General features: G+C 39.9%; 1 protein-coding gene across 2 annotated transcripts in view; it reads left to right on the top strand.

The window, feature by feature from the left end:
• The first annotated feature begins 1,234 nt into the window (after positions 1-1,234).
• Positions 1,235-27,393, top strand: part of SVEP1 (sushi, von Willebrand factor type A, EGF and pentraxin domain containing 1) — a 208,188-nt gene continuing 182,029 nt past the window's right edge. For both annotated transcript variants that reach the window (XM_077141639.1, XM_077141631.1), the window contains exon 1: positions 1,235-1,811. In XM_077141639.1, coding sequence (XP_076997754.1) covers positions 1,263-1,811 — 549 coding nt within the window. In that variant the 5' untranslated portion in view covers positions 1,235-1,262. The remainder of the gene's footprint in view (positions 1,812-27,393) is intronic.

Raw genomic sequence — 27,393 nt, 5'->3', positions numbered from 1 at the left:
TGAAAACCAGGGAAATAGACCTCTGTGGACCTTGCCTGTTGAAACAGACCACAAGCACATGAAAAGCACCCCCTACCCAGTCTTTAGATTTCAGCACAAATTTGACATCCTCAGAGAAGTCTTCCCTGTCTTCCCCAAGGTCCAGTCTTTCTATGAGCTCTCCTTCATAACATGTAGCATGGTCGGCTGTCAGTATAGATTTATTTGTGTGAATATTGGGTTAGTGGTCACCTCACTATTTACCCTGTTCGCTCCTTGAGTACAGGGCCCTTGCCCATTTTTATTCCTTCTTATGTTCCAGATGCCTGGCATAGATCTTGGTACATAGTGGGGGCTCAAAACGTTTTGTTAATGAGTGAACAAATGGATGAACACGCAAATGTATGAATGAGGCACCATGACTAGTCAGCCCTATGTTTGGGTAGATGGTAATCCCTAGATAGTGTGCTCTCGGGGGTCCTCAAGAGTCTGCACACTCACACCCAACTCGCAAACACCCTTCGTCAGAAATCCCCACCAGTCAAGCGGTGAAGGGTTTGGGGCACCGAAGGGGAGGAAAGAGACGCAAAAGGTGAGCAAGCAATTTTACAAGGATGCTTTCCACTCTCTGGCCGGCCCGTGTGTGTGTTTTCGTCTACAAAGTGTTTCCAATTACTGTGGCACTCTCGGTATCTGGATTCATCTCCAGTGAATTCCTCTGCAGCTCCTGCCAGACATATGGGATCAATCAGTGCTTCGGCGCTGGTGCGCTTGCTGCGGGAATGTTGACAGCCTGACAGACGCGGGGTTGCGGTGTCATGGAATCTCCTAGTCTTTGGCTGGATCCCGGGAGGAGAATGAGAGGGGGAGGAGAGAGATAGAGGCAGAGATAGAAAGGAGACAGGAGAGTGGACAGGGAGAGACAGAGAGAGGAGGGAGAGAGGGGAAGAAGGAGGGAAGCGGGAGATTTTTCTTGACTGCCCCCTTTCCTGCAAACATTTTACAGGCTTCAGGGAGAGAGGAGGAGGAGGAGAGAGGGAAGGAAAAAAAAAAAAAAGACGAGAGCCAGAGGGGTAGAGACAGAGCGCCGTACCCCTCCGAAGCTCCCGAGCTGCTGGAGGAGTCTGGATTGTGTCCCCAGTGTCAGATGAAAGGGCTCTGAGGCTCACAGCTGCTGCCCCGGGCCCCGCACCGCTCACGCCCCTCGGCGAGCCGCCCGCCTCGCGTCTCTCCCTGCCCGGGCCGCCGCCTGCGCTCCCGGCGGCCGCTCGGTCTCCAGCGCGATGTGGCCGCGCCTGGCCTTTTGTTGCTGGGGTCTGGCGCTCGTTTCGGGCTGGACGGACTTTCAGCAGATGGCCCCGTCGTTCAATTTCAGTTTCCGTCTCTTCCCCGAGGCCGCGGCCGGGGGCCCGGGGCAGCTGCCCGCGCCGCCCACGCTGCCCACGCTGCCCGCGCCGGAGGAGGAAGCCCCGGAGAGCCGAGTGGAGCGGCTGGGCCGGGCGTTCCGGCGGCGCGTGCGGCGGCTGCGGGAGCTCAGCGAGCGCCTGGAGCTCGTCTTCCTGGTGGACGGGTCCTCTAGCGTGGGCCACGCCAACTTCCTCAGCGAGCTCAAGTTCGTCCGCAAGCTGCTGTCCAACTTCCCGGTGGTGCCCACCGCCACCCGCGTGGCCATCGTGACCTTCTCGTCGCAGAACAGAGTGGTGCCGGGCGTGGACTACATCTCCTCCAGCCGCGCGCACCAGCACAAGTGCGCGCTGCTCAGCCGCGAGATCCCGGCCATCACCTACCGCGGCGGCGGCACCTACACCAAGGGCGCGTTCCAGCAAGCCGCGGTAAGGCGCCCGCCCTCCCGATCCTCCGCGCTTCCCACCCACCCCTGCCTGCCCGTCTCTAGCCGGGGCTTCAGTGTCCCCATCCACCAAATCTCTCATACCTGTCCTCCTGTTGTTGTGGGGATCCAATAGGAAAATGGATTTTAAACACTCAGCGAGACGACAGGCTCTATAAAGCGGTCTCCTTTGAGGACCCTATAGGAAGGGGTCCTTAAGACCCTATCCACGCTCTTGCCTGTAGGGGAAGTAACCTTGTGCAAGCTGGAACAGGTGAGCATGTTTTAGGAAGTGTATCTAAAGGTAGGATGTAGAGTGATATGAATGTTTCCCCCAGTTCTTTTTTTTTTTTAACCTATGTTTTCAATAGAAGGTGCCTATCCTTCTTACACTACTTTTACTCTGAGCTCCTTAGAAGATTTTCTGCATCTGGAAGGCAGTTATAGATGATGGGCTTCTACCAAATTAAATTTTTTCTCATTACTGAGTACTACTGATTCGGTTGAGGAAAATGTGGACCGTATATAGCTGTCTGAATGACTCATAGCAGGAAGCCAGTAAGTATTTGTGGAATGAATGAAAAAAGAACCTTTATTCCCACTACCCTTTAGAAAGCCATTGTTTACCTGTAGTTGGACATTTATCCAGTATGCACATTGGCACATACTTTTAACCAAATTGGTGTCTTGATGTTTTGGGAGCCTACATTTTTCGTTTTCTCTTTCGTTTGCCTGCATTAAGATGTTCTGCATTAGCTGCATACTACTCCATTGCATGCAAGAACCACCATGTATTTTACCAATTATCTCATATTGGGGATTTAGGTTCTTTATTAACTCAGTTATAGTGAACACAAACGTTTGTGGAGCTCACTGATTACTTCTTTAGGAAGAATTTCTGTTGAAGTTCCTGGATTAAAGGCTATGAACATTTGTGAACTTCTTGATACATATTGCTCAATTTCCCCTTTCAGTGTTGCATATAAATTAAATTTCCATTAGCAAAGGATCAGAGCAGTGAATTTGCTACTTGATCGCAATATTATATATTATCATATTTAATATCTTTGCTAGTTTGATACATAAATAGAAGTATCTTTTTTTAACAGTTTCCTGTTTTGGATTTTTTTTAGAGAATGAACATTTTCTGGTGTTTTCCTTTGATAAAGACTTCATCACAATTTTTGCTCAGTTTGTAGTTAGAGTACATGTTTGTTTTTCTTAATGATTTGTAAAAGCTCTTTATATAGCAAAGATGGTAACCCTGTTTCATATATATGTTGCATATGCTTTTCCAGTTCAATGCTTGTCATTTGCTTTTGCTTTTAGCAGTATTTATAGCTGGATGAACTAAATTTTATGTACTCAAATCTATCAAAATTTGACCTTAAGATTCTGTATTTGCAAGACCTTCTCATTTCCCAAATTGGATTAAAAGTTTTCCTTTTAAGTCTGGAATTCATTTTGGTGTAGGGCATGATGAAGACATTTAAATTTATTTTATTTTAACAGTTAATCAGTTGCTCCAGCACCATTTGCTTAATAGCCACCGATTCATTTTCAATGTAATTGAACATCATTTTTATTATATAGTAAATGCTTATGACTGATTGGTCTCTTAGCTTTCTTTTACAGTCTTTTATCTATCTATTATTTTGAGCTTTGCCAAAATGATTTAACTATTGTAACTTTGCAATGTATTTTAATGTTTGGTACTGAAAACTCTCTTTTTTTCTTTTCCATTTTTTAATCAGTTCTTAGCCATTTATTATTTAATATGAATTTTCAATTCATTTTCACACATTCCAAATGAAACCAGTCAGGATTTTCTTGTAATTGTAGAAAGATTGAATTGATTTGGGGATTATTTACATTTTTATACTAATAGGCCTTCCAATTCATGAGCATAGGATGTCCATTTTTATAAATTCTTTATATATTCTTCAGTAAAGTTGTAGATTTTTAGAAATCGTTTTGCATATATCTTAAAAATTTAGTCCTCGATGTATTGCTCATGAATGGCATCTTTTGATATTAAATTTTAAACAATTATTCTTGAGGTATAGAAATATTATTGATTTTTTAAAACTATATCCTTTGTACCTTGGTTCTTGTTGAAGTCTCTTTGATTCCTTTTTTCCTTTTCTCTTTGTAAGTACATTTTATTTTAACTATAATGAAGGTTTATTGTAGAAAATAAAATAATCAGAAAAATATTCTTCCTGTAACTACATCATAACATTTTGATGCACGTCCTTCTTGACTTTGTGCAGTTGTCTAGGTAGTAAGAATGTTTTTCTATCTATACATACATCTTGCATGAATAATGTTTACCATAAGAAAGGATCAGATTGTATATTCCTTTTTGCAGACTGACATTTTGTTCCACCATGTTTTGCAGTCTTCTTTCCATAATGGGAAATATGCTTCTATTTCATCATTTTTTTCGTGATGACACAGTATTCCACTGTGAAATGTGCTTTTATTTTATCATGCAAACATCTGTTACTCAATATTTAGTCTATTATAAATAACACTGTGTGGCTAAATTTTTGTCCATATTTCTAGTCTATGTCCTTATTACAAATTCTTGAAAGAGGCATTGTTGGATCAAGAAGTATACATATTTGTTAAGGCCTTTTGAACAAAGTTGCCAAGTTGCTCTGCAGAAAATTGGTCCCAAGTTGCATAGCCACATTAAGTGTGGGGTTTCCTGCAGCCTTGTCAACACAGATTGACGTCACTTGAACATTTGCCCCCAACTTTGTATGTGGAAAACAGAGTTCCCCTTTAAATTGCATTTTTTTATTAATGAGGCTGAACAGTTCCCATATTTTATTGGCCATAGATAGCTCTTCTTTTTTGAGTGCCCATTAAAATATTTGGGGATTATGATTCGGGGTCATTCATTTTCTTATTGATCTGCAGATACTCTAAAATCTTAATGATAGTAACCCTTGGGTGCCAGGTAGGTGGCAAATATTTCTTCTCAATTTTTTACTTGCCTTTTGTTTTTGTTTATGGTGAGAGCATCTGTCATTTTACCAACCTATTGAATCAAGTATGCTTTTCATTTGTACTTATTCCATTTGATTATGAAGTTGGAGGGGGATATTGCCTTTAAGGGATTAAACACCTAATTAAGGATCCTCCCTGCTTTTGGAAGCAGTTGTAACTGGGTTCAGCTTTGCAGCTCCAGTGCCCTGATGGGCATGGCCTCCTCTCCAAGTTCTCATGAGATCCGTATGTCTGTCCGTATTCCCCATGCCACTGTCTGCTCCATCAGAGAAGAATCCCGCTGCAGCAGAGAGCATTTGCCGTAGGCCAGCTCTCTGTTAGTTTTGGCCAGGCTTGCCTGGGGCCTTGGCATACTGTTAATCCAAAAGAGTGAAACGGATAGTGAGTGGAGTACACACTGCTTGTCTCAAGACGTGCTCTTGTACTTCAGCTTTCCGCTTCCACATAACTACATCCTGCCTTGGAAAACAGAAATGCCAACAGGGTTTCCAGTGTCTTTCTTCAGTCTTGATCCATTTGTTCTCTAGCGTGTAGAGATTTCTCAGAAATTTGTGTTAACTAAATTTACACTTGAATTTGTTTATTTTTCTCATTTGGGATGGGTGTCAGAAAGGCACAGGAGAAAGGCAGCTGGACTTCATCCTTATGTAACCTAGAAACTTACATGTCTTTATTGTACTTTTTCCAAGTCTCTGTTGAACATTCTTAAGTATAATTAAAATACAGTGTTTCAAAAAGATTAATACAAGATGACTGAGGTTTAAAAATGGTATAAATGGAGGTCTGGGTATGAATTTTTGCATAGAGATCAACCAGGCATGTTTCATCCCTACATTTGTTTGAAAATGGTAAGCTGTGTAATGTGGGTGTTGATATAAAACTTATGCATCTCATCAAGGAAATAGGACCTAGGTCTGTGCAGAATGCTAATATTTCAACTGATTGTGATCTGGAATTCATGTGAAATTGATCATCATAGGGAAGTTTTGAGGTTATTAAATACTTTCCTAGAGAAATTAGTCTTCTAAACCTTTTCCATCTGAAGCTAAATGCCTCCCACATCTATATTCAGACTCAAACTCAGGTATACAGATACACAGTTGCATCAACACATAAAAAGACACAAGCTCACAAACACACTGCCATCCACCCCAATTAAGATAGCTTACTCCTTCCATGTAAAATCTTGGGATGTAGAATTTCCTTTACTAGTGTACAATTTGCTGTTATCTTTTAGCATATATGATTAACTAAACAAAAAGGATAATGAAGAGTATTGCTTCATTTTTGTAATTTGATATTGGAATTGCACAGCTTGGTGGGGGAGTATATGTGTGGACACTCACTGTTATCACACATTATTTGATTGGGCAGTATTGTGGTGTAGACATTTTCTCTTCAGACAACACCTCCTATCACTCATCAAAGACTGCAAAGGATGAAACAGTGAATTCTGTTGTTAGTACAGGCCTTTCCATGGACACCATCAATAGCATGGGGAAAAAGGCTTAGCACTTACAACTTAATTTCATTAAAACCGTTTACAAAATTAACAGAAAGCTCTCTAGCTTTTCCTTTCCAGGGAATGATTGTTTTGTAGCAACCTCTTTCTTCTTGCTTTTTCTCTCCTCCATGTATTTCTGACTTGCCTCTCCTAAGCTGTGCGTTTTGAATTGACCCCGCTGTGAATGTAAGACTCTCTGTCTCCTAAGCATTTCATGTCAAAATAAAGATCTGAGCCCCTCATTCCCACTTTGCTCTCACTAAATATCTGTTAAACAAACAAAGTATGAAGCTTCCTTTGAAAAAAAATGTTCTGCTTTCCTCATTATTCCCGAGTTCCAGAAATATGATCCTCTGGTGGGGAATGTGCTGTCTTGCCAAAAATCCGAGCTGTAGATGGCCAGAAGAGAGTGGGATTGGATAGGCAGAAGCTCTTCCTAGCTCCAAGGAAAGGAGCATTGTCAGTTCTGTGTCCACAAAGAACAGTCACACACCTTTCCCTCTGCAATAATCTCTCAATCTCATTGGAAGAAACCGTCAGCTTTGACTCCAAATAAGACCTGAAGATATGTGAGATGCCACTGGATTAAAACCCTAATGGGGTTTTATGCAATAATCTGATACAATTTTGTGCATTTCACAGAGATCTTTTTGATGGCCCAGGTGCTGAAGGAATAAGAAAAATTGGGGTTCTCCATTCCTCTAGAAAGGAATGGGAAATCATAAATTCTGCAGTGGATACAGTTGCTGCAAACTCAACATTATTTTGATGGCAAGAATTTCTCACTGTTGTAAAAACTAAGATGCTTTTTGATGCTGAAATGATATCTTTCCAAAGGTGCCTCTGGAAGTGTGCTCTGTCTTTCTTTAACTTTTAAATGATTTTTATGATGCCATTACTCTTCTTAGAATCTTTTTTGTAATTCCATCAGAATTTTGGCAGTGCAAATGGAGTGAATGAATGAATGATAAATGAATGAATGGCTCCTCAGTGAATAAATTAGATCCAGACCAAATGTATATTTCCTATGCCAAAATAATACTAAAATTCCTAATATGGAGAGAAAGAGAGCACCTAATTTGCAAATGTAGAATTCACATTTCCTCATAATCCTGCATTTCCTTTTTTTTTTTTTTTTTCGCACGGGCAGGCACCAGGTATTGAACCTGGGTCTCCGGCATGGTAGGCGAGAACTCTGCCTGCTGAGCCACCGTGGCCTGCCCTACTGCTACTATTAAAGACACGTTATCATTATTGGCTACCGGTATTATATTATGTTTGGTTCTAAAGCATCATGACAGTGCTGGGTCAAAGTCCATGAATGCTTACAGACAGAGTGAGAGCAGATTCTGTTTTGTCCTGCTTCACTGCATGGTCAAAGGGTTGGGAAATTCTCCCCAGATGTCCTAGTAATGCAAATGCACTCGGAGGAGATTTCTCTTGAGAGTGACCATGAACTGGAATTATTACATGTATTCATTCTTGACTTTAATTATTTAAAGTGCTGTGTAATTTACAAAGGTCTGCCATGTTATTATTTTTATCTCCGTTTTATAGAAAAGACAACAAATCTTTGGAGAGATTAGGTAACTTAAGTTCTAATCACAAAACTAAGTAAATGTCAAACAGACTTAAATCTAGTTTTCTGACTGTCATGTATTCTTTCTCCCCCTTACCTCCCTCCACCTCTGCCTACGATTTACTGTGTTACTCCTGTGTGCTGAGTTGTATCAGAAGCCACCATCACACTCTTAGGTATATACCTAAAAGAACTGAAAGAAAACAGGGACTCAGAAAGATACTTGTTCATAGAAGCTTTATCCACAGTAGTCACAAGGTGGAAACAACCCAAGTGTCCATCAATAGATGAATAGATAAATAAGTACAATATATATATGTAGTAAATGTTATTCAGCTGTAAAAAGGAATGAAGTTCTGATATGTACTATAGCATGGATGAACCCTGAAAACATCACATTGACTGAAATAAACCAAACACAAAAGGAAACATATTGTATGATCTCACTTATTGAAGTATTTATACTAATCAAATTCATAGAGACAGTAAGTAGATTACACATTATTAGGGGCTAGGGGTTCAGAGGAAATGGGGAGTTATTGCTTAATTGGTGCAGAGTTTCTCTTTGAGACGAGGAAAACATTTGAATAATAGATGTTGGTGATGGCAACACAATATCGTTAATGAACTTGATAGGATTGAATCGAACATTTCGAAGTGGTTCAAATGGGTAATTTATATAATTGTTTATGTTACTATAATAAAAAGTTTTAAAAACTAAAGAGAAATAGGGGAGTCCATTTCAAGGGCTGCAAAAGTGATACATACGATCTAACCCGGATCAGTCTAACCCAGAGAACACAAATCAGAACTTTGGGGCCATACAACCCAGGGGGTTATCTCAGTTGCCTCGCAATCTATTTTTTCTATCAGACATTTTTAAAAACAGGAGATAGCATGGTTGACCCTTGAAAAAACAGAATATATGGCAGTTTTGAGTGTGCATTTTCACAGTTTTTCAGAGTTTCCACCTGGCACATGTTGGAATTTCATCTGGTTGTTGTTCCATAGCCTATCAGTGACAATCACTGGCATTGGTGGGGTTTTCTGAGCCTCTTCTTTTATTTTTTTATCTTGTGAGTTAGTTAGGAATGGGTGTGGCTGATATAATAGAAAAAAATCTGAAGAAACATTGGTTTAAATGGGATAAACATTTATTTCTCTTTCAAATAAATTAAGCCTTGACAAACAATGTAGGGCTAATGCGGCAGCTGTACAATGTGCTCAGGCTTGCAGAATCCCACCTTTCAGCTCCCTGCCACACCATCTTCAGGTCACCTTTGGGTCTGAGATGGGTATTGGAAAGTCTACTACCATCAGGAGCTCATTCCAGACCTCAGGAAGAAGGAGGAGAGGGTCAAAATAGTCATATTTTCTTTAGGGAGACTGTGGAAATCCATACAGTACTTTCCTGAGATCGCATTGGGGAAAACGTGGTCTCCTGCTCAACCTTTTTTTTACAGAGCTTTGATGCTGAGAAGGAAGGAGATAATGGATGCTGAGAGGTGACAAGCAGTCTTTGCTGTATCATTGTGTCAGAAAGAGCATGTGTCTAGCCAGGGAAATGACCAGAAATCCCACTTCACCATTTCTTCTCCAAGTGACACGGGCTGGCCCAGCTCAAGATAGAAATGTCAGTCCTTGCTTAACCAGAAAAATAATTTAGTCCTTGTGCCGGATAATACATGTTTTGGTAAAAAAAAACATCAAATTTCCTGGGCAGTCCATTTAAATTTTGACAGTGGAAACTTCTTATGTTAGTTTCTCAGAAGCTAGGAATTTCTAAATAATATAGCATTCACTCACAACAGATTAAAGTGAGGGTGATGGGGAAAATGGTGGTCAAAACCATCTACTGTGAAAATAAAATGAACATTTTCTTGTTAACTCTAGTAAGCATGAATTAGTATTTCTCAGGAGACATGGTTCTCACTTGGCTTTTCTAGAATTAGCTGTCAGGTTAAGAGACTGCTACATTAAAAAGGAATTTCCTGTTATGTATTCACTGCCTTTCCCGTCGATTTTTTTTTTTTATCAATTAAAAAAAGAATTAACAAAACAATTAGAAATCATTCCATTCTACATGTACAATCAGTAATTCTTAATAACATCACATAGTTGCATATTCATCATTTCTTAGTACATTTGCATCAATTTAGAAAAAGAAATAAAAAGACAACAGAATAAGAATTAAAACAATAATAGAAAGAAAAAAAAAAAACCTATACCTCTCATGCAGCTTCATTCAGTGTTTTAACATAATTGCATTACAATTGGGTAGTATTGTGCTGTCCATTTCTGAGTTTTTATATCCAGTCCCGTTGTACAGTCTGTATCACTTCAGCTCCAATTACCCCTTCTCTTTTTTTTTTTTTTTAATTAACGGAAAAAAAGAAATTAACCCAACATTTAGAAATCATACCATTCTACATATGCAATCAGTAATTCTTAACATCATCACATAGATGCATGATCATCATTTCTTAGTACATTTGCATCGGTTTAGAAGAACTAGCAACATAACCGAAAAAGATATAGAATGTTAATATAGAGAAAGTAATAATAGTAAAATCAAAACAAATCAAAACAAAACAAAACAAAAACCTATAGCTCAGATGCAGCTTCATTCAGTGTTTTAACATGATTACTTTACAATTAGGTATTATTGTGCTGTCCATTTTTGAGTTTTTGTATCTAGTCCTGTTACACCGTCTGTATCCCTTCAACTCCAATTGCCCATTATCTTACCCTGTTTCTACCTCCTGCTGGACTCTATTACCAATGACATATTCCAAATTTATTCTCGAATGTCTGTTCACATCAGTGGGACCATACAGTATTTGTCCTTTAGTTTTTGGCTAGACTCACTCAGCATAATGTTCTCTAGGTCCATCCATGTTATTACATGCTTCATAAGTTTATCCTGTCTTAAAGCTGCATAGTATTCCATCGTATGTATATACCACAGTTTGTTTAGCCACTCTTCTGTTGATGGAGATTTCGGCTGTTTCCATCTCTTTGCAATTGTAAATAACACTGCTATAAACATTGGTGTGCAAATGTCCGTTTGTGTCTTTGCCCTTAAGTCCTTTGAGTAGATACCCAGCAATGGTATTGCTGGGTCGTATGGCAATTCTATATTCAGCTTTTTGAGGAACCGCCAAACTGCCTTCCACAGTGGTTGCACCATTTGACATTCCCACCAACAGTGAATAAGTGTGCCTCTTTCTCCGCATCCTCTCCAGCACTTGTCATTTTCTGTTTTGTTGATAATGGCCATTCTGGTGGGTGTGAGATGATATCTCATTGTGGTTTTGATTTGCATTTCTCTAATGGCCAGGGACATTGAGCATCTCTTCATGTGCCTTTTGGCCATTTGTATTTCCTCTTCTGAGAGGTGTCTGTTCAAGTCTTTTTCCCATTTTGTAATTGGGTTGGCTGTCTTTTTGTTGTTGAGATGAACAATCTCTTTATAAATTCTGGATACTAGACCTTTATCTGATATGTCATTTCCAAATATTGTCTCCCATTGTGTAAGCTGTCTTTCTACTTTCTTGATGAAGTTCTTTGATGCACAAAAGTGTTTAATTTTGAGGAGCTCCCATTTATTTATTTCCTTCTTCAGTGTTCTTGCTTTAGGTTTAAGGTCCATAAAACCGCCTCCAATTGTAAAATCCATAAGATATCTCCCAACATTTTCCTCTATCTGTTTTATGGGCTTAGACCTAATGTTTAGATCTTTGATCCATTTTGAGTTAACTTTTGTATAGGGTGTGAGAGATGGGTCTTCTTTCATTCTTTTGCATATGGATATCCAGTTCTCTAGGCACCATTTATTGAAGAGACTGTTCTGTCCCAGGTGAGTTGGCTTGACTGCCTTATCAAAGATCAAATGTCCATAGATGAGAGGGTCTATATCTGAGCACTCTATTCGATTCCATTGGTCGATATATCTATCGTTATGCCAATACCATGCTGTTTTGACCACTGTGGCTTCATAATATGCCTTAAAGTCAGGCAGCGCGAGACCTCCAGCTTCATTTTTTTTCCTCAAGATGTTTTTAGCAATTCAGGGCACCCTGCCCTTCCAGATAAATTTGCTTATTGGTTTTTCTGTTTCTGAAAAATAAGTTCTTGGGATTTTGATTGGTATTGCATTGAATCTGTAAATCAATTTAGGTAGGATTGACATCTTAACTATATTTAGTCTTCCAATCCATGAACACGGTATGCCCTTCCATCTATTTAGGTCTTCTGTGATTTCTTTTAGCAGTTTTTTGTAGTTTTCTTTATATAGGTTTTTTGTCTCTTTAGTTAAATTTATTCCTAGGTATTTTATTCTTTTAGTTGCAATTGTAAATGGGATTCGTTTCTTAATTTCCCCCTCAGCTTGTTCATTACTAGGGTATAGAAATGCTATAGATTTTTGAATGTTGATCTTGTAACCTGCTACTTTGCTGTACTCATTTATTAGCTCTAGTAGTTTTGTTGTGGATTTTTCCGGGTTTTCGACGTATAGTATCATATCGTCTGCAAACAGTGATAGTTTTACTTCTTCCTTTCCAATTTTGATGCCTTGTATTTCTTTTTCTTGTCTAATTGCTCTGGCTAGAACCTCCAACACAATGTTGAATAATAGTGGTGATAGTGGACATCCTTGTCTTGTTCCTGATCATAGGGGGAAAGTTTTCAATTTTTCCCCATTGAGGATGATATTAGCTGTGGGTTTTTCATATATTCCCTCTATCATTTTAAGGAAGTTCCCTTGTATTCCTATCTTTTGAAGTGTTTTCAACAGGAAAGGATGTTGAATCTTGTCAAATGCCTTGTCAATTATTTGAGCGTGATCCATTATCTTCTGTTGGCGTCTGCGCATTTAGACAGATTTCCCTGGGTATTGGATCCAAAAGTTTGGAAGATTTTTCTGTGAAATCTCTGGGTTCTGTTTTTCTTATCCTGACCAGTAGGTGGCGCTCGTGGCACACGTTTGTCTGCGGGTCCCACCAGTAAAAGGTGCTGTGGGTCCTTTAACTTTGGAAAACTCTCGCCGTCCGGGAGGTTCGCTAGCCGAAGCGGCTTGGAAGAGTGCGAGCCGGCTCGGGGTCCGAACGCGGGGAGGGTTGCTGGCTGCCGCAGCCCGGGAAAGCGCCCGTCCGAATTTCCTAGTCGGCCCAGGGCGCCAAGCGTGGCAGGAGGGCGCCAGCGGCAGCGGCCCGCCCGGGAGAGTGCACGTTCCCGGGGAGTCACGGGTTTGGAAGGGGCCTCCCCCACCTGTCACCATTCTCTGCGGCCTGGGGATTTCCGATCCAATTCTCTCAGTTGGTCCGGGGGGCCGCGCGTGATGTGGGCGCCAGCCGCCGCGGTTTCAGGGGACCGTCTCTCCAATTCTCCCAGTTGGCCCGGGAAGGGGAAAAGGAGTGACTCCGGCCGCTTGCCGCCCCGCCCGGTGAAGCCCTCGCGCCTCGGTGATCTCACCCGAGCGGCTTCTCTCAGCCAGCCAGCCGTTCCAGGATGGGGTACACTGTCTTTTTTTTCTCTGTTGTGGCTTTGGGAGCTGTTCTGTATCGTTTCTACTCCCCTAGTAGCTGTCCTGGAGAAGAAACTAAGATCCGCGCATCTTACTAAGCCGCCATCTTCTCCGGAAGTCCCCCGTCGATTTTTAAGACTGTTCTCTAAATCTCTCTAGGCCATATGAAGAACGGATTTCTGGCATGCAGTCTACTTACATAGGGTGCCCTTCTCTGGCTTGGAGGCCAAATGTGGATAGGGAAAACTCTGAGAGTAGTTGTTGTAGCACGTGCATACTATTACAATACTTCACTTGGAATGAAAGCAGCAGTCAGAAAATGAAAACATTAGTGGTGTGGTCTCTTCAGTGGTCGTAAAGATTTTATAAGTATCAATCTTCTTTGTTATCTGCCTTTCTCGTGGGGCCATACAAGAAGTTGATGTTACATCTGTGTACAGAATTCAACAATAGAGATAGAGTTTTTTCAAATTCAGGGCATATATTTTTTATAGCTCCGGTAAATGTTTAAACTTCAGGATAGATTCTAATTGCTACATATGTTGAATAATGATAGTTACCTTGTTTCCTATGAATAGATACAATTTGAAATTAAGGAAAAAAATAAGTTCCTATAAGATTAATAGAAATATTTTTCTATTAATAAGTCCTTGGCAGGACTTATTGAATGATTGAATTGTTCACTAAGTAAACAGTACTAAATTGGTCATTTTTAAAGTTGTTGGTTACAGCCTGTGCCGGTTTGAAAGTATTATGTTTTAACCCTGATCCAATCTTGTGAGGGCAGCTGATTCTTTTACTCCTCATCCAATACAGTAGGTTGGAATCTTCTAATTAGATTATCTCCATAAAGATGTGATGGCCCAATTGTGGGTAGTGATCTTTTGATTAGATGCAGATGTGAATCCACCCATTCCAGGTGGGTCTTGATTGGTTTACTGGAATCCTTTAAAAGAGGAAACGTTTTGGAGAGAGTCAGAAACAACAGAAGCTTCAAAGCCGACAGAAACTTCACAGCAGAGCTGACCCAGATGTGGACAAGGGAACAATGACACGGATGTTTAATGCTGCTTGGAGCCCATCAGACATTGCCATGAGATGTTAAGCAAGCCAGAACCTGGAGAGAGCCAAGGGAAGCCAAGAGATGAAAGCCAGCCCTGGAGAAGCAAAGTGAGGAGCCCCCACAGGAACAGAGGCTGAAAGCAATGGAGCCCAGGAGCAAGGGACCAGCAGATGCCAGCCACACCGTAACCAGCTGACTGCCATGTTCCTGGCCCATCGGCCTTTGAGTGAAGATAACCTCTTTTTAGTGCCTTAATTTGGATACTTTCACTTCCTTTTAACTGTCAACTTGTAACTTATTAAATCCCCATTTTAAAAGCCATTCCAGTTCTGGTATATCGCATTTTGGCAGCTAACAAACTAACACACGGCCAGAGTATATAAAATAGATTTGACATGCATGAGTCTAATGCATTATGTTCTTAATTTGGCTAAAATACTCTTAATAGTCTTAACTGTTAAATGCTTATCCTATTCAGTTGTAGGATATACTGTTCAATGATGTAAATATAATTTTTTTTAAATTTCGAGGATGGTATTTCAAATATAATATGTTAAGTGGTTAGAATATACACACATCTATTTTTCTCAAATATGAACTCTTTCAAATTTTCACTGTTTCTACCTATGAAATTATGTGCATCAGTATTTAACATTATTTCCTTGTCTATCAGAGAAATGGTCCCTTTTCATGGCCAAGGTAGAACTTCCAGCAAGTTTTCCCCCTTCTTTCTTTTATCTTGAAGATCTTCCTCTTAACAGGTTCTTTTTCTCTTAACATCCTTCCCTAGTTGACCTCAGTGGACTCCTTGGTCTTGGTCATGGGGATGTCCCATCTTTGTACTTTCCTGTTCTTGAGTATATATTGTTTGCCAGAAACTGTGCAACCTGCTAGAAGTGACAGAGATGAGCAAGCATGGTCACCAATCCCAGAGTCTCTCAATCTAACGGGAGAAAACAGAGCTAGGTAGAAAAGAAGCACTGTGCCATCCTGATGTGAAGGCTTTGGCGAATCCTTCAGAAAGGATGTAAAATTGTATCTAAATTTTGGAAAATAAGAGCTTGCTAAGTGGAGAAGAGGTCTCTCTTCCAGGCAGAGGGCACAGAGAGGTGTGACTGTGGCGGCTCTCTTTGGGGAGTAGTTGGGGGGGGGCGCGTTTCTTCTTCTTTAATCTGCAGTCTTCACTGTGACTGTTTTAGGAAGCACTTGATGTCCTGTATTCTCTGTCTTCCCATCCACAGGGTCTGTCAGGGAATGCTTTGTGTCCTCCTCAAGCAGTGCTTTTGCTTGTTTGCCAGTTGCCCCAAAGTTCTCTCTTGGATTCTATACTTGCTCTTTTTATGGGAGATCATGGCCGTAGTTCTCACATCTTTCTAATTTTCCTGGACATCTTGGCGCACTGAGCACCAGACACTCAGAACACTTTGCTCTTCTTCTGATAATCTATCTTCTTTTGTGGTGTGAGTTCAGGCTGCTCTCTGCAGCTAAATCGGACCTCAAACTGAATGTTCCGTCTCCATGCCCTGCTTCAGGGCTGAAAGCAAGAAACCCTGTTTTTTCTGTTAGCTTTGTTTTTCATGAGCAGGGGTAGTTTTCAAGCAATTTAATACAGCATGAGCCAGATGTTGTGCTTAGCACTGAACACACCCATGTGCGTACTTGCGCATGTACACACATACACACACTAATTTAAAAGGGTTGCTGTAGTGTTCTGTCAGAAAGTGTCATTCTCTGGGAAACAACCAACCTGTTTCCTTATTTCCCTTCACTGTTTTCCTTTTCTAGATTTCCTCCTTCCCCTGGAGCTTCAAGGCATAGGACCCAAATCAAAATTTAGTAGGTAAAGGTGGTCGAAGCCCCCGTAGAACAGTTCTTTCCAGATTTTTGCGGTAATCTATATTCACTTATTTGAAACTTTCCCAACATGTGGGGAAGCACTGTGGGGAAATATCTAGCTTGGTAAGAAAATCAGAGGGAATCTTCCTCACAACCCTTCTGTAGCTCTTGTACAGATGACATGTCTTCCCCCTGCTTGCTGAGGGCAGGGATCACAGCTTATGTTTCTTTGTGTCTCCTCCAGGGCTGAGAAAATGGCATTCCTTATAGCCTTAGAGTTCTTAGAAAGACACATTTTTAGTGTATTTAATATTCGGTATATCCGAGGTAGTATTGTGTTTCTCTGATCTCTTTTCTCTCACAAAGAAATAGGAAGAGGATAGTTATACCTTCCTCTTGAAATCCTATTCAGTGGATGCTTGCCATTTAAATGAGATTGTAATAATTTTAATGAATTCACCCTCCAGATGGCTTTTTTCCCTTGGGAGCAATATAAGGTATTGAGTAGTATGTCAGAAAGGTATGAATCCCTACTTTTCTTTCCTTGAATCTGGTCAAGGAAGCATATCCAGAGGCACCTTTGCAGGTAACCCCATCCACTTAGCTCAGAGGACACCTGCAGGCCTTCACCTACCTCTCCTGAGGACTTTTGAGTTCCTCTCTCCTCTCCACATCACTGTTAGCACACCCCTCACCCACTCCTGTAATGTCATTCTCTGCCCCAGGCCATTAGCACCTCATTCTAGACCAAGGTGGAGTTGGGTGATAGTTTTTCCCTAACCTCTTGCCCTATCATATTAGTTTCCTAGGGCTGCCGTAACGAAGTACCATCCAATGAATGGCTTAAAACAGCATAAATTTATTGTCTCATGGTTTCTGAAGGCTAGAAGTCTGAAATCAAGGTGTTTGCAGAGTGATGCTTCCTCTGAAACCTGCAGGGGAGAATCAGTCCTTGCTTCTTTCTGGCTTCTGGTGGCTCCCAGAACACTTTGATGCAGCTTGGCTGGTAGAGGCATCACTCTAAGCTCTGCCTGTATCATCACATGGTGTCCTCTGTATGTCCATGTCCAAATTTCCGTCTTCTTATAAGCATTACATTCCTAGGAGATCAGAGTCCTCCCTAATCCAATATAACCTTGTCTTAACCAATTACATCTGCTAAGACCCTATTTCCAAATAAACCACATTTACAGGTTCTGAAAAGGCACAGATTTGGGCAACACTATTTAACCCAGTACACTTATTGTCAGCTTCCACAAGCATGAATGCTGGTTTTCATTCACAGCTCTGAATGAGATGTTGGTTGTATTATAATTGGTTTATCTATCTGACAGACATATTCCAGCAACATGCTAAAATTTTCTTTCGCTAATAATGATAAACTACTACCCATCAGGCAAAACTTGAACTACTTTCCAGGCATGAATTCATGTAATCCCCACAACTGCATACCTCCTCAGTTAGTTACTATTATTATCCCCAAATTACAGAGGAGAGAATCAAAGAACTGGGAATTGACCAAGGTCTTACTGTTTAGAAGTCAAATCCAGGAATTTAGGTGGGGGCACCATCTAAATTCTTAACCACCATATAATACTGCCTCCATGCTATATTGTCAGAAGTTCTAGTACAGATAAGACCCAGTAATGAGAGCTCAGAATGACGTTTATTGCAAAGACATGAGGCAGAAAGGGAAGCCACAAGAGGGACTTGGGATGTGACTGACCACGCCAAAAGCAAAGGGATTTAGCATGTGAATGACCGAAGGCAGACAGCAGAGCAGAAACAGGACTAAGAGGAGGGAAGATTTGGAGACTGTCATGTGAGAGGACACTCTTTAAAGGGTCTGATAATCCCTTTGGTAATCCCAAGTGATCACCGTCAATGCCCACCCACCCCACCCCATTCAGTGCAGGGAATTGCCTCTCAGATGCCATTTTTAGACAATATCACGACAGGAGCGAGTATCTCCCACCCCTGGGAACCTTCTCAGACCTCCCTACCAATGCAAAGCCTCTGCACGGGCAGGAGACCATATCTTCCAGTGGCAGCATGACAGCCTCTGTTCTCTTCAATTACTTCGTTTCCTGAATTCTTAGGCTCCTGTAAGCCAAGGTCAGCACTCAACCTCTCGCTCTTTATTAAAATAATAATATGTCTCAAATGAAATCAACTTTTCTAGTCCTAAGTTTATCAACCCATCATACATCCTAACTTAAGTTTATGAGCTATAAATTATATAAGTCCTATCAACCCATCGTACATCCTAAACTTAAGTTTATAAATTTACATGTGAAACTTCGGTGTCAAAGTTGATCTTTCAAATAAATCTCATTTATGCTAATTCAAGACACACTCAAAGCTCCCCTGCATCGTATTTCTGCTTTCCCATATGCCATCCCCTTTAATAAAAGGACATAAAGACTCTCCCTATTGTCCATTTAAGTAGTTGTTTCAGGAAAAAAAAAACAAATCAAAAACAAAAACTTTGCTTTAGCAATCAACTCAAGGACATCAGCCTCAAAGAAATTTTTATTCAAATAGCTTAAGTACTGACCTGGGTTCATTCATATATTTGGTGCATTTTTATTGAATACTGTCCCTGTTCTAAAGGCAAGCATGTAAGTTAATTAGCAGAATATTATAATAGACAATGTTTTACTCTAAATTGTCAACACCTTTGATGATGCATATAAATATTACAGTCATTGAGTGATAATTTAAGTAAACACATATAATAAATCTTCTAATATATATGTAACACTTGACCCCAAATTGGCTTTCTTGTTTAATTTCAGTTTTTGTGAGATATGAGACAGATTCTTTTGTTCCCTCATGGTTAATTCATGTGGTCTTTCATACACATATAAAACAACGCATCAATCAGTCAGTTTTCCAAATGGCATTTATTTGAAATGCTAATAAACTTCACAAATGAAATGTTTTTTTTTTATATCTATACAAGTAAAACACAGTTAGTTCAAGAACTTGAAATCTCCTCTCAACCCCATCCCTTTGCAGCCCCCATGTCTTAATACATCTGATTTGAAATAAATCTGTTTTTTTTTTTTAAGTATGCCACAGCTGGATGATTGGTGAAGCCCAAATATTTGCAGTATAATGGTTAAATTCTCTGCATACATCATGTATTCTAAACGCCTGCTCAACTTTTCTTTCATTAGTTACTATAAAAATACCTGGTAAGAAACATTTCTTTTCTGGCAGCTTCGAATCATAAATAACATTTTTCTACTTTCTCAGCAAAAGTTTGTTTTTTACACTTGACTTCTCCCAATCTGTACACCATATTTTCTGGCACGTGCCACTCTTTCGAAAGGCCAATTTGACTTGATACATATCCAAAATCATTTCCTTACTGGATAGGTCTAAGCATAGCATTAAATTCTTTCTTCCCTTTGTAGCCCCCATCACTCCATAACCATGTTCACTGAGAACCACTCCCTCCCGCATCCCATTCCCGAGCCCAGACATGGGTTTAGCTCCTGTCCTTTTCTGACACTGGTGTTGGGATTGAGGTTGATATGGATTATGGATATATTCTTTCTCCTAGGATTTTTGTTTTGTTTTTGCATGGGCAGGGACCGGGAATCGAGCCCGGGTCTCCAGTATGGCAGGCAAGAACTCTGCCACTGAGCCACTGTCGCACCACCCTCCTAGGAATTTGATTTAGGGCACAAAGAACTCTGGAAGAGTATATTTTTCACCAGCGTGCAAGGAATATACAGGTAAGACCTTGCACATAGAAGCAGAGAAATCCTGTCTGTGTAAAGAGGAGTGAAGATGAGCAGAGAGATGCTGAGACAAGACAGGGTATCAGAGGGAAAAAGACAGAGGGTTGGAGAGGAGTAACCACTGTGCGTCCTGCTGGCTTGCTTTTTCCTGGTTCCAATCCCTCAAGCTCCCATACTTCTCTCTGCTTTTGGCTTCTGAGATATACTCTTACATGCTTCCAATAAATTGCCCACTCGTCTTAAGCGAATTAGACGATATCCAGTCTTTATAGTTAGCCAAGTGTGGGTAAGACTTCCTTCATGCGTTTTTTTATCTTAAAGCTGTGTAAACACCCTTAATTCAAGAGGAACCATTAAAAGTTTCTACTAACTTTCATTTGCAAGTATTACACTAAAAATAATTCTTACTTATTTTCCTCATTAAGGGAATAATATGCCCATTATAGTTTTAGATAAAACATGAAAATGTAAATAACTATTATAATTAGTGTTTCATATCCTTTTATGTATATGTGGAGGTATATACAGCTGTATGTGTATATGTAGTAAAAGCACAGTCTATCATTTTATTTTTAAAGTTGCATAATGAAAATTTCCCCATACATTAAAATTCCCCTAAAATTAACTTTATCATGTAGATATCCCCCAACGGAATTTTTAATTATCCTATTACTGGCCATTTGGCAACTGCACAGTTTTGCAATTAGAAGCAGTCTTTTGTACATAAATCTTCTTGTACACCCCTTAATATTTCCTTTCAGTTTTATTCTCTTTACTCTGAAATGTGACTTTTTTAATTAACAGATTTTATTTTTTAAATTTTTTTTAGGTTTTAGTTTTTAGGTTTACAGAATAATTAAGCAGAAAATACAAACAGTTCCCAAATACCCTCTTTATCTCCCACAGTTTCCCCTATTATTTGCATCTTGCTTTAGTGTGGTACATGTATTACAATTGATGAACCAATATTGATACATGATTATTAACTAAAGTCCATAGTTTACATTAGTCTTCATTCTTTGCATTGCACAAGTTCTTTGGGTTTTGACAAATGCAGAATGTCATGTGTCCACCAATACGTGATCAATAGTGTGTATTGATACAGTATCATCCAGGATGGTTTCACTGTCCCAAGAATCCCCTCGGTTCTGCTTATTCATCCGCTTCCCCTAACCCCAAACTCCTGGTAACCACTGGTCATTTGTAGTGTCTCAGTAGCTTTACCTTTTCCAGACTGTTATGTAGTTGGAATCATGCAGTATGGAACTTTGTCAGACTGTTGTCCTTCACTTAGAAATATGCATTTGAGGTTCCTCCGTATCTTTGCATGGCTTGAAAGCTCATTTCTTTTTTGTTTATACATTCACCTATTGAAGGTCATATTGGTTACTTCCAAGTTTTGGCAATTAGGAATAAAGCTGCTATAAATATCCATGTGCACATTTTTGTGTGGACGTAAGTCTTCAGCTCACTTTGGTTAATACTAAAGAACATGATTGCTGAGTTGTATGGTAAGGCCATGTTTAGCTTTTTAAGAAATTGCCAGACTTGTCTTCCAAACTGGCTATTCCATTTTACATTCCTACCTGTTGCTCCACATCCTCGCTGGCATTTGATATTGTAAGTGTTTTTGGATTTTAGCCATTCTAATACATATGCAGTAGTATTTCCTTGTTTTAGTTTGCAATTTCCTAATAACACAGGATGTTGAACTTCTTTCATATGCTTATTTTCCATTTGCAAATCTTCTTTGGGGAGGTGTCTTTTCAGATCTTTTGCTCATTTGGCAACTAGGTTGTATTCTTCTTGTTGCATTTTAAGAGTTCTTTGTATCTTTTAGATAAAAGATCATTATCGGATATGTGTTTTGCAAACATCTTCTCCCAGTCTGTGGCTTCTCTTTTCATTCCCTTAACTGTCTTTCTAAGAGAAGCTTTTTGTTTCAACGAAAGTCCAACTTACCAACTCTTTCTTTCATGGATCAACTTTTGGTGTTTTATCTAAAGTCACTGCCAAACCCAAGATCCCTAGATTTTCTGTTATCTTCTAGAAGTTTTATAGTTTTGCATTTTACATGGAGGTCTGTGATCCATTTTGATTTAATTTTGTGGAAGATGTAATACCATACATATCTAGATATGGTTTTTTTCAGGAGGGTGTCCAGTTGTTCCAGCACCATTTATTGAAAAGTATAGTCGGTTGACTATTTTTGTATGCCTGTATTTTCAGGCTCTCTATTCTGTCCCATTGATCTATTTGTCTGTCTTTCACCAGTATCACACTATATTGATTACCATAACTTTATAAGTCTTGGAAGTTGTGTACTGTCAGAGCTCGACTTTGTTCTGCTTCTATATTGTGTTAGCTATTCTGGGTCTTTTGGTTTTCCATATAAACTTTATCATCAGTTTGTCAAAATATGAATAATTTTTGCATATACTTTTCTGTTTCTTGTGTCATTACACTGGCTAGACTTCCCACATTGTAGGAATGTGGGCATTCTTGTTGTATTCCTGAATTTAATGAGAATGCCTCAAATAAGATTTTGTCCATTGGTTTTTTATGGTAACTCTCTTTGTCATATCGAGTTAGTACTTTTCTATTCTTTGCTTAAATCATTTTTAAAATAAAAAACTGATGCCCAAATAGCAAATGATATTTGTGTCAATTGAAAATATTTTATTTAATTTTTCCTTTGACCGCTTGATATAAGGCCCATGAATAAATTCTCTAATAGCTTTAATTTTCATGGCTAAATGCTACTTGGTCACATTTTGTAGGCTTTTAGCCTGTAGGCTTAAATTTTATAAAGTTATTAATAACAATATAATAATAATAGAGAGTTGAATTTTATTTTATCATCTTGTAGTAAAATGGAAATTTGTGGTAGGTTATTTAGCTCTCTTTTGTTTTCATTTGGATTCTAATAACTTTACTATTGCTTTCCAGATTTTCTTTTTTCCCTGTGTGCATATGGAAGGAATGATGGAATTTGGCATTATAAGAAATTTGTTTGGTCTTTTGCATGTTGGTTCTGTTGGTTTTTACAGTCTGGATTAGGTCTGCTACTCATCAACTCCTGTATGTACCATTTCCCAATTTGATGTACTCTCCCTATGGGTTCATTTCAAAATGATTTATGTCTGTGTTTAATAACTAAAGCATGTATGTGGGTGGAAAAACTCGATGACTGTAAATCTGAGATTAAGTTCTTCTTTGACCCTGTGGTTCTTCTATTTGGCTAGACTGTACTAAATAGCCTAAAAGTTACTCAAGCCAACATGTTTTCCTTTCTAAAATTTCAGTCTATGACACAGAAGTAAGTAAGTGAGAGACGTGCTAAATATGATTGTTATTTGAGATTATAATATGAATTCGAATATTCAGTTATTACAGAGTAATAAATTTTACTTTTGCCATTGTTTCCTTTCTAGTTAACATTCTGTTGTATCATCAAATAGTACAATTAGAAATCCTTAGCGCTCTACCTGTATGTAGTAGGGTTCAAGATGGATTTGATGAAATTAAGTTTCAATGGAATATTTATGAGAGTTTTAATTTCATGTTTGCAGAATAGGGTTTACTGTAGTAACAATTTTTGGATAGAATTTATTATTGTAAAGTCTGCATTTTGGACATATAGCTAGTGAAAATTAATGCATTTGTTTATTCCTCCAATTTATTTCATAGCTGTTTCTTGATCATCTATAGAGTGAGAATACAAGACTCAATCCCTGTCATGAAGTATCTTACACTCTAGTTTGGGTCATAGACATGTAAGCAATAACTATAATTATGATGGGTTAGTGTAATGAATTGTTAGTGGGGGCACTGATATGGATTTCTTCTTTTTTGCAAGCAGAATAATTTGTAGGAGATTCAAATTGGAAATGAACTTTGACTTGGATTTTTAAGAACTAGTAAAATATAACAGTGGTTGTTTTGGAGATGAGAAAGAGTTGTTAAGAATTTCCGTGAAAAAATATATATTAGGTAAGCATGGTATGTTCCAGAACCTCCAAATAGAATGGTGTAGAGAGAACACTGTGCCAGAGGCGAGTTGGGGAAGAAGATAGAAGGCAGAAGTTGTGGTAAGGCAAGAGGCTGGAAGTATTATTTAGGATTGGATAGTGACAGACCATGTAAAGACAAAGGGAAAATATCTGAGGTTTTAAAACATGATTGAGTCAGTATTTCAGAAAGATAACCCTAATGGCAGGTGTCATGGTTAGGGACAGGTGTCAACTTGGCCAAGTTGTGGTACCTGTTCATCTGATTGGGCAAGCGCTGGCCTGTCTGTTGCAGTGAGGACATTTCATAGGATTAGGTCATGATCATGTTAGCTACATCCACAGCTGATTCCATTTGTAATCAGCCAAAGGGGAGTGTCTTCTGCAATTAGTGATGCTAAATGCAATCATGGGAAGCCTTTTAAGGAGGACTCAGAGGAGACAGGTTGCATTCCTGCTTTGGCTGGTGAGCCTCTCCTGTGGAGTTCATCCAGGCCATCCATTGGAGTCATCGGCTTCACAGCCTGCCCTGTGGATTTTGGACTCTGCGTTCCTACGGTCACGTGAGACACTTTCATAAATTTTATATTTGCAAGTGTTCCCTGTTGATTCTGTTTCTCTAGAGAACCCTAACTAATACATCTTGGTACCAGGAGTGGTTCTTAAGGAACAGAATCTTAAAAATGGGTTTTTATGAATGGTTTTCTACTCTGACTGGGCTCAGAGACACTAAGGACTCTGATTCCCGTAATCAGAATGACACTCCCAATCCATGGACTGAGTTGGCAAAGGAGATAGTCAAAATATCATCATTCGATTCTCCTAATGCTTCGCTTGTACAAAGCCAGACTCTGGGGGATAATGTTTTTGATACCTTTACAGAGTTTTGTAGAAATAAGAGTTATAGAGATGTTGGTTGGTTGTTGTTAGATACACTGTCTACATTAAAGGGTGAAAGGGATGGGCTTAAGGCTTCAAACAAGAAGCTTAAGTGCCGTCTGAAAGATGTAGAGGTTTCTATGAGTATCCTGAAGGAAAATTTTATTTCCTGTAGCTGTAGACTTGAGATCTCTGAAAATCAGACTCAGAATCTTATGGTTAGAGTAGCAACTTTACAACGTAAACTGAAATCTCAGTCTTGCATGGTGTCTGCCATTAAAGTGAGGGCATTGATTGGAAAGGAGTGGGACCCTGAAAAATGGGATGGTGACATATGGATTGCTAATGATGTTGGGGGTGAGGTTGAAACCCTAGACCATGCTGAGCCTTCTTTAGATAACCCTGTAATAGTCTGCCCTGAGGACATAGCCGCCCCACCTCCAGCCTGCCTTGAGGAATTGGCCACCCAACCTCCTCCTGAAGGGATTAGCCCTAGAGTTATTAATCCTGTTTCACCAGATGAAACTGCAAATGAAAGCCCTGAAGCAAATGGCTTGGAAGATATTTCTAATTCTTTTCATGACCCACCCCCACCACCCCTCATTTCTTCTAGACCTATAACTAGACTAAAGTCCCAACAGGCCCCTAAAGGTGAGGTACAAAGTATCACACATGAGGAGGTACGTTATACTCCAAAAGAACTGTGTGAGTTTTCCAATTTAAATAGACAGAAATCAGGGGAATATGTGTGGCAATGGATTTTAAGAGTGTGGGATAATGGTGGGAGGAATATAAGGCTGGATCAGGCTGAATTTATTGATATGGGCCCACTAAGCAGAGATTCTGCATTCAATGTTATAGCTAGAGCAGTTAGAAAAGGTGTTAACAGCTTGTTTGGGTGGTTGGTTGAAACATGGATCAAAAGGTGGCCAACATTACCTGAGGTTGAAATGCCAGAACTGCCCTGGTATAATGTAGATGAGGGGATCCAGAGGCTTAGAGAGATTGGGGTGTTAGAGTGGATTTATCATGCAAAGCCTGCTCTTACACCCCAGGAATGTCCAGAAGATGCACCTTTTACCAGAACAGTGAGAAATAAGTTTGTGAGACTAGCACCATCATCCCTCAAGAGCTCTGTGGTTGCACTTCTCTGTAGGTCAGATATTACTGTAGGAACTGCTGTCACTGAGCTGGAATCCTTAAACACAAGGGATGACAGGATCCCAAGTTGGCAGAAGCCAGGTGGCAGCACTTAATCACCAAAGACAGGGTAGATGCGGGTATTATAATAGACAACAAACTCAAAGGAGGCATCAAAATTATATGACACGCAGAGATTTGTGGCATTGGCTAGTAAATCATGGGGTGCCTAGAAATACAATAGAAGGGCAGTCTACTAAATTCTTGTTGGAGCTGTATAAACAAAAGAGTTCTAGGTCAAGGGAACAGAAGTCTAACCTGAATTACAAAAACACAGAGTCACGGCCCCTTAATCAATTTCCAGACTTGAAACAGTTTACAGACCCTGAGCCCCTTGAATGAAGGGGAGGCCAGGTCCCTATGGGGGAGAAACCTGTTACACTGCCACAAATTTATACTGTTAATCTTCCTCTAAGTCTTCCCCAAGGAGACCGATGGCCTTTTACCAGGGTAACTGTGCATTGGGGAAAAAGAAATGATCAGATATTTTGGGGATTATTAGACACTGGTTCAGAAGTGACATTAATTCCAGGGGACCCAAAACGTCACTCTGGACCACCAGTCAGAGTGGGGGCTTATGGAGGCCAGGTGATCAATGGAGTTTTAGCTCAGGTCCATCTCACAGTGGGTCCAGTGGGCCCCCGGACCCATCCTGTAGTTATTTCCCCAGTTCTGGAATGTATAATTGGCATAGACATACTGAGCAACTGGCAGAATCCCCACGTTGGTTCTCTAACTCGTGCAGTGAGGGCTATTATGGTGGGAAAGGCCAAGTGGAAGCCACTAGAACTGCCCCTACCAAGCAAAATAGTAAATCAAAAGCAATACCGTATTCCTGGAGGGATTGCAGAAATTACTGCCACTCTTAAGGACTTGAAAGATGCAGGGGTGGTGATTCCCACCACATCCCCATTCAACTCTCCTATTTGGCCTATGCAGAAAACAGATGGGTCTTGGAGAATGACAGTGGATTATCGTAAACTCAACCAGGTGGTAACTCCAATTGCAGCTGCTGTTCCAGATGTAGTATCATTGCTTGAGCAAATCAATACATCCCCTGGTACCTGGTATGCAGCTATTGATCTGGCAAATGCTTTTTTCTCAATAGCTATTAGTAAGGACCACCAGAAACAGTTTGCTTTCAGCTGGCAAGGTCAACAATATACTTTCACTGTCCTACCTCAGGGGTATATCAACTCTCCAGCCCTATGTCATAAT

Source organism: Tamandua tetradactyla, chromosome 2, assembly GCF_023851605.1.
Source record: "Tamandua tetradactyla isolate mTamTet1 chromosome 2, mTamTet1.pri, whole genome shotgun sequence".
Classification (NCBI taxonomy): Eukaryota; Metazoa; Chordata; class Mammalia; order Pilosa; family Myrmecophagidae; genus Tamandua; species Tamandua tetradactyla.
The sequence above is the reverse complement of the archived record's forward strand: the minus strand, read 5'-3'. Positions and strand labels throughout refer to the sequence as shown.